The 12,792-nt window shown below is 39.4% G+C and overlaps 1 protein-coding gene and 1 long non-coding RNA gene across 3 annotated transcripts in view; both read left to right on the plus strand.

Annotated features, from left to right (window-relative positions):
* The window catches only part of TRMT2B (tRNA methyltransferase 2B), a 51,465-nt gene extending 42,966 nt beyond the window's left edge, over positions 1–8,499 (plus strand). Inside the window, 3 exon segments of the mRNA XM_077888569.1 lie at positions 563–690; positions 1,106–1,197; positions 8,322–8,499. Of these exon segments, the coding sequence (XP_077744695.1) occupies positions 563–690; positions 1,106–1,197; positions 8,322–8,499 (398 nt within the window).
* Positions 1–12,792, plus strand: part of LOC144307517 (uncharacterized) — a 115,955-nt gene that overhangs the window by 43,371 nt on the left and 59,792 nt on the right. Inside the window, exon 1 of one of the 2 annotated variants that reach the window (XR_013374363.1) lies at positions 11,286–11,398. The exons of the other annotated variant lie outside the window; for it this stretch is intronic. This is a non-coding gene — a long non-coding RNA (uncharacterized LOC144307517). Of the gene's footprint in view, positions 1–11,285; positions 11,399–12,792 lie in introns of those variants that run through there. 2 annotated transcript variants of the gene reach the window in all.

The following is a 12,792-nucleotide window of genomic DNA, read 5'->3' on the forward strand; positions in this document are numbered from 1 at the left end:
CAGCGGTTTGGCGCCTGCCTTTGGCCCAGGGCACGATCCTGGAGACCCGGGATCGAATCCCACATCGGGCTCCTGGTGCATGGAGCCTGCTTCTCCCTCTGCCTATGTCTCTGCCTCTCCCTCTCCCTCTCTCTCTCTCTGCGACTATCGTAAATAAAAAAAAAAAAAAAAAGAAAACAGATCCCCTTGTTCCCTCTACCCTACCTCCAGAGAACTCTTGAGGCTCTGAAAATCTCTAAGATAGCAGACAGAGCACTTGAGTAAAAGTTAAGGTTTTCTTTTTGGTAGGTACTTATGTACTATGTGTCACTAAGTTTTAAAATAACATGGTCTAGTATCTAAAGCTGAAAGACCTACTGAGATATTGCAAAGGAAAGTGTGCTGGCAACAATGAGGCAGATCCAACAGCATTTCTTTTATTGTTAGTCAGAGGTATGCTACGTCCAAAGGGAAGACGGCAGAGCCTGGGCTCCTGTACATTTCTGTAAAGCCTCCCTCTACTACCTTCCCTCACTGCTGGGCTTGAGTTTTAAATTCTGTCATGTGGTCCTCTCTTTTGCAGGTATCACCAACTGTGAATTCCACACAGGTCGAGCAGAGAAGATTTTACCACAGCTGCTACAGTCAAAGGAAAATTGGCAGTTCATTGTTGCTGTGGTGAGCCCAGCCCAGGCAGGACTGCATAGGAATGCATAGCTTTTCTGTTACAGAACTCATTGGGTATTCTCATGATGTCCACTATCTTTTTTTTTTTTAAGATTTTATTATTTATTTATTCATAAGAGACAGAGAGAGAGGTAGAGTCATAGGGAGAAGCAGGCTCCATGGGGGGGAGGCCAATGTAGGACTTAATCCCAGGACCCTGGAATCACACCCTGAACTGAAGGCAGATGCTCAACCACTGAGCCACCCAGGCGTCCTGATGTCCACCATCTTTAGTCCATTACTCCCATACAATCCTAAGGGAGCTCCCAGTGAGCTGGCTCTGAACCTACTTCTCCTCTTTTCCTAACCAATCCTAGGTGCTAGCCAGTTGGTAGTTTCTGCTAACCCACGATGGTTTAATTATATTAATAGCAATGTGTTTCTTCCTTCAGACTATCAGGTGGTTCAAGCCATTCAAAACTGCAGGGCTATCCGCACGCAGATTTTTGTTTCCTGCAAGCCCCATGGTGAAACCACAAGGAACATCATTGAGTGAGTCATGACTTCTTTTTCTAAATTATTTTTTCCTGATTATCAAAGTAATCCATATTTACTGTACAGATTTAGAAAACACAGAGTGATGTAAGGAGACAGAAAAAAGGCATTATTATACCATCAATAGTCAGTTATAGGGCCAGGTCTCAGGTAAGGCAAGTAAAGCAACTCACTTTGGGTGTAAAATTTAATAAGATGGTACACAAAATATCAGTAATTAAGATACATTTATAATACATCATTTTCAAAAATCAAAATTAGTCCAAGAAATCCATGATGAAAAACACATTAAGATTAAAAAGAAAAAAGCAAGATTCACGCCTGTGCTTGCTAAACCCTGCCTCACTCATCTTATTCTAATCTTGGTTCCAATAAAACTTTATTTATAAAAGCAGGGAACCAGCCTGCAGATTGTTTCCAATTTGATTTTCCAAAATACTGTATTAAACTATTATTTGTCTTGGGGGATCCCTGGGTGTCTCAGCGGTTTGGCACCTGCCTTTGGCTCAGGGCATGATCCTGGAGTTCTGGGATCAAGTCCTGCATTGGGCTTCCTGCATGGAGCCTGCTTCTCCTCTGTCTGTGTCTCTGCCTCTCTCTATATATCTGTGTCTCTCATGAATAAATAAATAAAATCTTTAAAAGAATATTATTTGTCTTGATTACTGAGTTTTTTAGCACCCTTTTAAGTTTTGTACCCAAGATGAATGCCTCTTGCTTCCCTCCAGGTCTGGCCCTGGTCAGTTCTTTTTTTTTTTTTTTTTAAGATTTTATTTACTTATTCATAAGAGACATGCAGAGAGAGGCAGAGGGAGAAACAGGTTCCCTGCAGTGAGCCCAGTGTGGAACTCGATCCCAGAACCCCGGGATCATGCCCTGAGTCAAAGGCAGACTATCAACCACTGAGTCACCCCAGCGTCCCTCAGAATGGCTAAAATAAACAACACAGGAAAACAGCAAGTGTTGGCAAGGATGTGGAGAAAGGGAAACCCTCTTACACTGTTGGTAGGAATGCAAACTAATGCAACTACTCTGGAAAACAGTATGGAGGATCCTCAAAAAGTTAAAAATAGAACTACCTCCCTGTGATCCAGTACTCATGCTACTCAAAGGATATAAAAGTGTTTTGAAGGTTAAAATCTTAAAAAAAAAAAAAAGGCGGGGGGTGGGGATCCCTGGTGGCTTAGTGGTTTAGTGCCTCCCTTTGGCCCAGGGCATGATCCTAGAGACCCGGGATCGAGTCCCACGTCGGGTTCCCTGCATGGAGCCTGCTTCTCCCTCTGCCTTTGTCTCTGCCTCTCTCTCTCTCTGTGTCTCTCATGAATAAATAAATAAAATCTTAAAAAAAAAGCAATTCGAAGGGATACATGCACTCTGATGTTTATAGCAGTGTTATCAACATAGGCAAATTATGGAAAGAGCCCAAATGTCCATTGATGTGATACCATGAATGGATACACACACACATGTATATATATACACACACACACACGAGGGAATATCACTCAGCCATCAAAATGAATGAAATCTTGCCATTTGCAATGACATGGATGGAGCTAGAGTGTATTATGCTAAGCGAGATTAGTCCATTAGAAAGAGACAAATACCATATGATTTCACTCATATGTGGAATTTTAGAAATGAAACAAGTTGGGCATAGAGGGGGGAGAATGAGGCAAACCATAAAACAGACCCTGTTTTTTTTTTTAAAGATTTTATTTATTTATTCATGAGAGACACAGAGAGAAGAGGCAGAGATACAGGCAGAGGAAGAAGCAGGCTCCATGCAAGGAGCCCGACGTGGGACTTGATCCGGGGACTCCAGGATCATGCTCTGAGCTGAAGGCAGATGCTCAACTGCTGAGCCACTCAGGCGTCCCAAAACAGACTCTTAGCTATAGAGAACAAACTGAGGGTTGCTGGGGGGAGGTGGACAGGGAAGATGGGTTAAATGGGTGATGGGCTTTAAGGAAGGCACTTGTGATGAGCACTGAGTATTGAGTGTAAGTGATGAATAACTAAATCCTACTCCTGAAACTAATATTACACTGTGTGTTAACTAACTGGAATTTGAATAAAAGCCTGAAATAAAAGAAAAAGAAAGAAGCACCAAAGGAAAATTAACAGAAGAAAGAAAATATCAATGTGTTTAAGAACCATGAAAGGATGCTCCGTCTCTTCAATTATAATGAAAATGCAAATTAAATGTACCCTGAGATGTCTCTTTTTACATTTCAGATTGGCAAAGTTTCCAAAGTTTGGTAATACACTGTTGGCAATGCTATGAGGAAACATGAATTCTAAAAAATTACTAGTTAGATTGTAAATTGGTACCATCCCTGTGGAGGGAAATTTAGCAATACAGGTTATAAATGCATAAATACCCCTTAAACCAGTAATTCCATTCCTGAGGCTTTATCTTACAAATATACTGACACACAGTAAAATGACATAGACACAAAGTTACTTACTGCAATATTGTAACAATAAGCAGTGAAATATCCTAAAACTGCCAGTGGGGAACTGGTTAAACCATCAATGCTAAATCCATACAATGGAATACTGTGCTGCTACACTGTGCTGCTATAAAAAGGAATACAGATATTCTCTATGTACATATAGAGAAAGATCTCTAAGGTATGTTGTTGTTAAATAGCTTTATTGAGATATAATTCATATATAAAATTCATCTATGGGGATCCCTGGGTGGCGCAGCGGTTTGGCGCCTGCCTTTGGCCCAGGGCGCGATCCTGGAGACCCGGGATCGAGTCCCACGTCGGGCTCCCGGTGCATGGAGCCTGCTTCTCCCTCTGCCTGTGTCTCTGCCTCTCTCTCTCTCTCTGTGTGTGACTATCATAAATAAATAAAAATTTAAAAAAATAAAATAAAATTCATCTATTTAAGTGTACAATTCTGTGGTTTTTTAGTATGTTCTCAGACTTACGTGGCCATTACCCCTATCTCCAGAACATTGTTATCACTTCAAATGGAAACCCTGAACCTCTCACCTGTTACTCCCCATTTTTTCCCAACCCGTTGGCCTTAGGCAACCACTAATCTATTTGCTGTTTTTATGGATTTGCCTATTCTGTACACCTCATACAAATGAAGTCATACAATATATGGTTCTTTGCATCTGGCCTCTTTTGCTTATCATGATGTTTGCAAGGTTCATGCATGGGGTAACATGTATCAGTATTTCACTCCTTTATGGCTGAATAATATTTCATTTCATGGATATATCTCATTTTATATATTCTCGTGTCAGTTGACAGACATTTAAGTTGTTTCTGCCATTTGTGAATAGTGCTCCTGTGAACATTCAGGTGCAAATTTTTGTGTGAACATATACTTTCATTTCTCTTGGGTAGATACCTAGGAGTGGAATTGGCTGGGTCATGTGGTAACCCTGTGTTAAACAGCCAGACTGTTTTCTAAATAGCTACCCTATTTTACATTTCCACCAGCAGCATGTGAAGAGTTCCAATTTGTTGAAATTCTTACCAACTCTTGTTACTGTCTGTTTTATTCTATTTATCCTAACAGGTGAAAAGTGATATGTCCTTGGGGTTTTGATTTGCATTTCCCCAGTGGCTAATGATGTTGAGAATTTTTGCATGTATTTATTGTCCATTTGTATATCTTTTCTTGGAGAAATGTCTATTCAGATCCTTTGTCAATTTTTTAATTGGTATGCCTTTTTATTGAATTTTAAGATTTCTTTATATATTTTAGATACAAGCCCCTTATCAGATACATGATTTGCCAAAATTGTCTCCCATTCTGTGGGTTCTCTGTTCCTTTTCTCTATGGTGTCCTTTTAAGTAAGAGTATCAGTAAGAGTATCAATTTTGAATATGTCCAGACTATTTTATTTTTTAAAGATTTTACTTATTTGATCATGAAAAAGACAGAAAAAGAGAGAGGCAGGAACATAGGCAGAGGGAGAAGCAGGCTCCCTGTGGGGAGCCTGATGTGGGACTTGATCCCAGGACCCCAGTATCATGACCTAAGCCAAAGGCAGACACTCAACCACTGAGCCACCCAGTTGCCCCGGACTATTTTCTTTTGTGGCTTGTGATATTGGTTCTATGGTCTGTTGCTAAGTGGAAATAGTAAGGTATACAGAATTGTTTATTTTTTTTCAGAATTGTTTATATAATAGGAAACTGTCTTTGTACAAAAGGACAAAAGATTAGAAGAATATGGATTTATATTCATTTGTATAGGCATAGAGAAACTGGTAAGTCATATTAGAAAATGATAATAGCTGTCTATGGTCAGAGAGAACTATGGAGATGAGTATCACAGTTGGGAAGGAGACTTCACTGAATACCTTTTTATGTTATTTCATTTTTGAATATAATGAAAATACTTATTATGCAAGACAATAAATTTAAAAATGCAACGATTAAGAGTAAACCTAGGATTCTGCTCACACTTAACAGTGAGTAAAACAATAAACATGGCCTCAAAAAGGTAAGAAAAATTTGTTTTGAAAAGACAATACGTGCATATGGCAGAAAAATTCAAACAATACAGGAGTATGCAGTGAATAGTTTTTCTTACTCCTGACCCCTGGTCCTTCAGATGTCTCTACTCTTACCAGTTTCTTGTGTAGCCTATCAGAGATATTCTGTGACTATAAAAGTGTGTGTGTGTGTGTGTGTGTGTGTGTGTACAGATACGTGTATGTATACATACCATCCCTTTTTTCTTAACAGATTAAACACTGTTCTGCAACATGCTTTTCACTTAACATTAGATTTTGGAGATTGTTCTACAATGATACAGAATCTCCATCAATACTTACAAGTCTACTTAATTTTTTAAATAGACTATACAGTTTTACTTACATAAATATGTCATTTAGTCTCTTGCTCATGAATTTTAAGGTTGTTTCTACTCTTGTAAGCACAATGTTGCAATGAATATCCTTGTACATAAATCTTTGCACATATGTACAGTGTATAGATAGGTATATGTGATGAATAAGTGTATGTGATAGTATATATAGTAGATAAATTCCTGTTGTGGAGTTGCTGAGTTAGAGGATATATACTTTTAACATTTTCAGCTATTTTCTAACAGAGCTCTAGAATCAACTTATCAAAAATATCCTTTTGGGATTGTGATTGGAAATGCATTGAATTTACTTTAGGGAGAATTGAAATCTTTACAGTATTTTTTATGTTTAAGTATGTGATATATCTCTTCAGTTACTCTAGTCTTATATAATTCTCTAAAGCTAAATATACATATAATTCTTTCCAATACAGGTCTTCTTAGGGTTAAAGTTTTTATTGCTATTATGAATGCGACCTTTTCATTACTTTTTCTGAGCAGTTATTGCCAACCTTGTGTCCAGCTTCCTTATTCTTTTATTAGTTTTATTTTCTGGTTGATTCTCTTGCTTGGTAGCTGGCCATTTTTCTTGTCAGCTGACCATGTGACCACCATATCAAAAGAGTCTGTCTTTCTCCTTCCAGTACTTTTTCTTTCTTATTATTATTCTGGCTAAGAAAATGTTCCATTGTAGAAGCAATAGTGAATATCTTGTCTTGTTCTGATTTCACTGGGACAGTGCTATTTAAACTATTGAGAATCAGCGAGGGAAACAAGAACTCTTCTGTTTTGTTGGTTTGAGAGTAAATTGTACAACAATTTTAGAACAGTTTAGTGGTACATATCTTAGGGCCTTACAAACATGTCAGTCCTTCAACTCAGCAGTTCTACCAAGTAACTAAAAATGTATGCAATGATATAACTATTAAAGATATTCATGGAGGGACTTTTTGAAATAGTAAAGTGTTAGAAAACAGCCTAAATTTCCAATAGCAAGGGATTAGATAAATAAACTATGTACACACATTTAATGAAATACCATAGAGCCAGTAAAATGAGAGGTAGCCTTACATATGGTGGAGAGATGTATATGATCTATGATTACCTGAAGAAACTGGTTGTAAAGCAGTATGTACAATATGTAAAGTGGGATTCCATTTTAAGAAACCAAATTAAATATACATATTTGGAAAGATATATCCTGAAAAGTCCACAGTGGTCCTTGGGTTTATAGGTAAGTTTTTTTTTTTTAAAGATCTTATTTATTTATTCAAGAGAGGCAGAGAGAAAGGCAGAGACACAGGCAGAGGGAGAAGCAGGCTCCTCATAGGGAGTCCCATGTGGGACTCGATCCCAGAACCCTGGGATCATGCCCTGAGCCAAAGGCAGCTGCTCAACCACTGAGCCACCCAGGCGTCCCAATAGGTGAGTTTTTTTTTTTTTTTTTTTTTTTAATTTTTATTTATTTATGATAGTCATCACAGAGAGAGAGAGAGAGAGAGAGAGAGGCAGAGACACAGGCAGAGAGAGAAGCAGGCTCCATGCACCGGGAGCCCGACGTGGGATTCGATCCCGGGTCTCCAGGATCGCGCCCTGGGCCAAAGGCAGGCGCCAAACCGCTGCGCCACCCAGGGATCCCAATAGGTGAGTTTTTATGCTTATTTTTGATCAACTGTCTTTGAAATAAGGGGGAAAAGTAACCTGCTTAAATTTCAACAGAATAATTTAAGTCAGTAATATTTATTAATTACCTTTCTTTTTAAAAAAAAATATTTAATTATTCATGAGAGACACAGAGAGGGAGGCAGAGACATAGGCAGAGGGGGAAGCAGGCTCCCTGCAGGAGCCTAATGCAGGACTTGATCCCAGGACCCTGGGATCACAACCTGAGCCAAAGGCAGACTCTCAATCACTGAGCCACCCAGGTGCCCCAATTAATTACCTTTCATGTACAAATCATACAGAAAAGTATATGACTTAGGCAACTTGCTCTATTCACTATTGAACCCCTACTCTGTGTCACAAACTGGGAACACAGAGATGGATAATAAGCAGTTTTTGCCTTGTTTCCACCCTTGAAAAGATTATACTCCACTGAGGAAGATGGTTAAGAAAAAAAACAACCCAGGTAGTTACATTAAATATGATAAATGCTGTCATAGGGAGAAACATAGGGGGCTATCAGAACACAGGAAAGGGCTTACATTTTAAGAAATGGTGCTACTATAGGTTCTCCTTGGTTTCTAGAAACTGATATTACTATCTGTTTCTATAGGACTATGCTGTCCTCCGGACTCAGCTAAGAAGCTCTTTGGTGAGTCTTTTGTTCTGAGAAAAGCTGTGCCTGTTGATCTGTTCTCCCACACCATGCACTGCAAGCTGGTGCTCCTCCTCACTTGCGAATCAGCCTCCTATGATACTGCAGGCTCTTTATTAAGGCTGAAGTTTCAGTAACTTCCCAGATTTGGCATATTGCTACATTACAGATCCTGACTGCGTTATTGGAGAAACCAGTCTTTGGATCATGAGCAGGAAGAATTATACAGGTGACCCTTGAACAACATGGGTTAGGGCCGCTGACACAGTTGAAAATTTGCATATACCTTATTTTATTTTATTTTTAATTCAAAATATTTTTTAAAAATTTAATTTATACATATAACTTTTGACTCCTCAAGAACTTAACTGCTAATAGCCTACTGTTGACTGGAAGCCTTACTGATAACAGAACCAGTGAACTAATACATATTTTTTTATAAATTTATTTTTTATTGGTGTTCAATTTGCCAACATATAGAATAACACCCAGTGCTCATCCCATCAAGTGCCCACCTCAGTGCCTGTCACCCCCACCCCCAACCAACCTCCCCTTCCACCACCCCTTGTTCATTTCCCAGAGTTAGGAGTCTTTCATATTCTGTCTCCCTTTCTGATATTTCCACTCATTTCATCTCCTTTCCCCTTTATTCCCTTTCACTATTTTTTATATTCCCCAAATGAATGAGACCATATAATGTTTGTCCTTCTCCGATTGACTTATTTCACTCAGCATAATACCCTCCAGTTCCATCCATATCGAAGCAAATGGGGAGTATTTGTCGTTTCTAATGGCTGAGTAATATTCCATTGTATACATAGACCACATCTTCTTTATCCATTCATCTTTTGATGGACACTGAGGCTCCTTCCACAGTTTGGCTATTGTGGACATTGCTGCTAGAAACATCGGGGTGCAGGTGTCCCAGCGTTTCATTGCATCTGTATCTTTGGGGTAAATCCCCAGCAGTGCAATTGCTGGGTCGTAGGGCAGGTCTATTTTTAACTCTTTGAGGAACCTCCACACAGTTTTCCAGAGTGGCTGCACCAGTTCATTTTCCCACCAACAGTGCAGGAGGGTTCCCTTTTCTCCGCATCCTCTCCAACATTTGTGGTTTCCTGCCTTGTTAATTTTCCCCATTCTCAGTGGTGTGAGGTGGTATCTCATGGTGGTTTTGATTTGTATTTCCCTGATGGCCAGTGATGCAGAGCATTTCCTCATGTGCTTTTTGGCCATGTCTATGTCTTCCTCTGTGAGATTTCTGTTCATGTCTTTTGTCCATTTCATGATTGGATTGTTTGTTTCTTTGGTGTTGAGTTTTATAAGTTCTTTATAGATCTTGGAAACTAGCCCTTTATCTGATAGGTCATTTGCAAATATCTTCTCCCATTCTGTAGGTTGTCTTTGAGTTTTGTTGACTGTATCCTTTGCTGTGCAAAAGCTTCTTATCTGGATGAAGTCCCAATAGTTCATTTTTGCTTTTGTTTCTCTTGCCTTCATGGATGAATCTTGCAAGAAGTTACTGTGGCCAAGTTCAAAAAAGGTGTTGCCTGTGTTCTCCTCCAGGATTTTGATGGAATCTTGTCTCACATTAAGATCTTTTATCCATTTTGAGTTGATCTTTGTGTATGGTGCAAGAGAGTGGTCTAGTTTCATTCTTCTGCATGTGGATGTCCAATTTTCCCAGCACCATTTATTGAAGAGACTGTCTTTCTTCCAGTGGATAGTCTTTCCTCCTTTGTCGAATATTAGTTGACCGTAAAGTTGAGGGTCCACTTCTGGATTCTCTCTTCTGTTCCGTTGATCTATGTGTCTGTTTTTGTGCCAGTACCACACTGTCTTGATGACCACAGCTTTGTAGTACAACCTGAAATCTGGCATTATGATGCCCCCGGCTCTGGTTTTCTTTTTTAAAATTCCCCTTGCTATTCAGGGTCTTTTCTGATTCCACACAAATCTTAAAATAATTTGTTCTAACTCTCTGAAGAAAGTCCATGGTATTTTGATAGGGATTGCATTAAATATGTAAATTGCCCTGGGTAACATTGACATTTTCACAATATTAATTCTTCTAACCCATGAGCATGGAATATTTTTCCATCTCTTTGTGTCTTCCTCAATTTCTTTCAGAAGTGTTCTGTAGTTTTTAGGGTATAGATCCTTTACCTCTTTGGTTAGGTTTATTCCTAGGTATCTTATGCTTTTGGGTGCAATTGACTAATACATATTTTATATGTTATATGTATTATATACTATATTCTTATAATAAAGTAGGCTAGAGAAAATAAAATGTTATTAAAAAATACATTTACTATATGGTGTTTATTGAAAAAAATCAATGGATAAGTTCTTCTGCATAGTTCAAACCAGTGTTGTTCAAGGGTCAGCCATAGCAGGCCTTCTATCTGATGAAGATTTATAACCTTAGTTTTCAGGTTCCCTTGCTTTCATGGATGTTGGCCTGGTTGTGGCTACTCCTTGGCCCAAGATCTAGACTGTTCTTTGCTGTCATCCTGTCATGGCTCCCTTGGTCCTAGTTCAGTCTTATCTCCTCTGTCTGACTCTGTGGTATGGTGATAGCACAACTGAGCTTTGCCCTGCTGCTGGTAATAATATCACATTGACTTGGGTCTCTGTATTTGCCAAGAGATTTTCGTAGATATGTCCTGCATTTATTAAGTAACCAAGGATTAGAACTAGAAACAAATCTAGCTTTTCTTAAAAAAGCAGAGTAAGCTATAATGTGATTATAGGGTGACTGTGTGATCACAGTGCTTCATTCCTTTGGGTTTTCTAGGCTTTGAAGTTCTAGAATACCCTTTAAAAAATGGTAGGAGCAATAGCACCAATCAGCTCTCACTTATGGAAGGAGAATTGGTTATAGTAGAGACTTTATGGGAAAGAAGATCTTATTTTTTTTTAAGATTTTATTTATTTATGAGAGAGAGAGAGAGAGAGAGAGAGAAGCAGGCTCCATGCAGGGAGCCCGACGTGGGACTCGATCCCGGTTCTCCAGGATCAGGCCCTGGGCTGAAGGTAAGGCGCTAAACCGCTGAGCCACCTGGGCTGCCTGGGAAAGAAGATCTTTAAAGAAGAGACTGAATACCTATAACTGTGCTATGTAGTATGCAGAAAGCTCCAGAATCCTCCAATGATCCTGTATATGGTATAATAAGCTGGATATCAAAACTGATATTCTCTAGTGCATGATTTCTTCAGGTCTTGAGTTCTCCCTGGTTATTTGTTGAACAATTTAGATTATGTTTTGAATCTTTTAAGAGCCTAAGGACATGTAAAAAAATCTGATTTACAAAATGATTTTGGGTCAACTAGTATTTTTCTCAATCCTAAATACTTCTTTTTTTTTAATTTTTTATTTATTTATGATAGTCACACACACAGAGAGAGAGAGGCAGAGACACAGGCAGAGGGAGGAGCAGGCTCCATGCACTGGGAGCCCGATGTGGGATTCGATCCCCGGTCTCCAGGATCGCGCCCTGGGCCAAAGGCAGGCACCAAACCGCTGCGCCACCCAGGGATCCCTCAATCCTAAATACTTATAGAGAAGCTTCCTTCTCAGAAATATGTGGCTATTAGAGCTACTTTATACATATTCATTTAAAAAATGCTAGAAGGAGGGCACCTGGTTGGTTCCAATCCCAAACAACCTCTGATCGGTCCCGCATTGGGCTCCCCATGGGGAGCCTGCTTCTCCCTCTGCCTGTGTCTCTGCCTCTCTCTCTGTCTCTCAAGAGTAAATAAATAAAATCTTTAAAAAGAATAACAAATGCTAGAAGGAGATTTTATTTATTTTATTTTTTTAAAATGTCTTTAACGATTTATTTTTGTTTATTTATGATAGAGAGAGAGAGAGAGAGAGAGAGGCAGAGACAGAGGCAGAGGGAGAAGCAGACTCCATGCAAGGAGCCTGACGCGGACTCGATCCCGGGACTCCAGGATCATGCCCTGAGCCAAAGGCAGGCGCGAAACCTCTGAGCCACCCAGGGATCACCTAGAAGGAGATATTAATATAAAGTGATAAAAAAGGGCAGCCCTGGTGGCTCAATGGTTTAAGGCCGCCTTCAGCCGAGGGCGTGATCCTGGAGCCCCGGGATCGAGTCCCATGTCAGGCTCCCTGCGTGGAGCCTGCTTCTCCCTCTGCCTGTGTCTCTGCCTCTCTCACTCTCTCTGTGTTTCTCAAGAATAAATAAATAAAAATATCTAAAAAAATAAAGTGATAAAAAAGTGTTGACTTATGGCAATCAGATAAGTTTTATTTTCATTTCCCTATTTTTCATTTTATGTCATGGGAAAGTGATTTTTATTTTCTCCTCTTTTGTTCCCCATATCTGTAAATGGTAATACTATCTATTAGTTATCTAAGCCAGAAATCAGAGCTATCTCTCTCAGTCTCATACCCAACTGCCTAC

The sequence above is a fragment of the Canis aureus genome, chromosome X, assembly GCF_053574225.1.
Source record: "Canis aureus isolate CA01 chromosome X, VMU_Caureus_v.1.0, whole genome shotgun sequence".
NCBI lineage: Eukaryota > Metazoa > Chordata > Mammalia > Carnivora > Canidae > Canis > Canis aureus.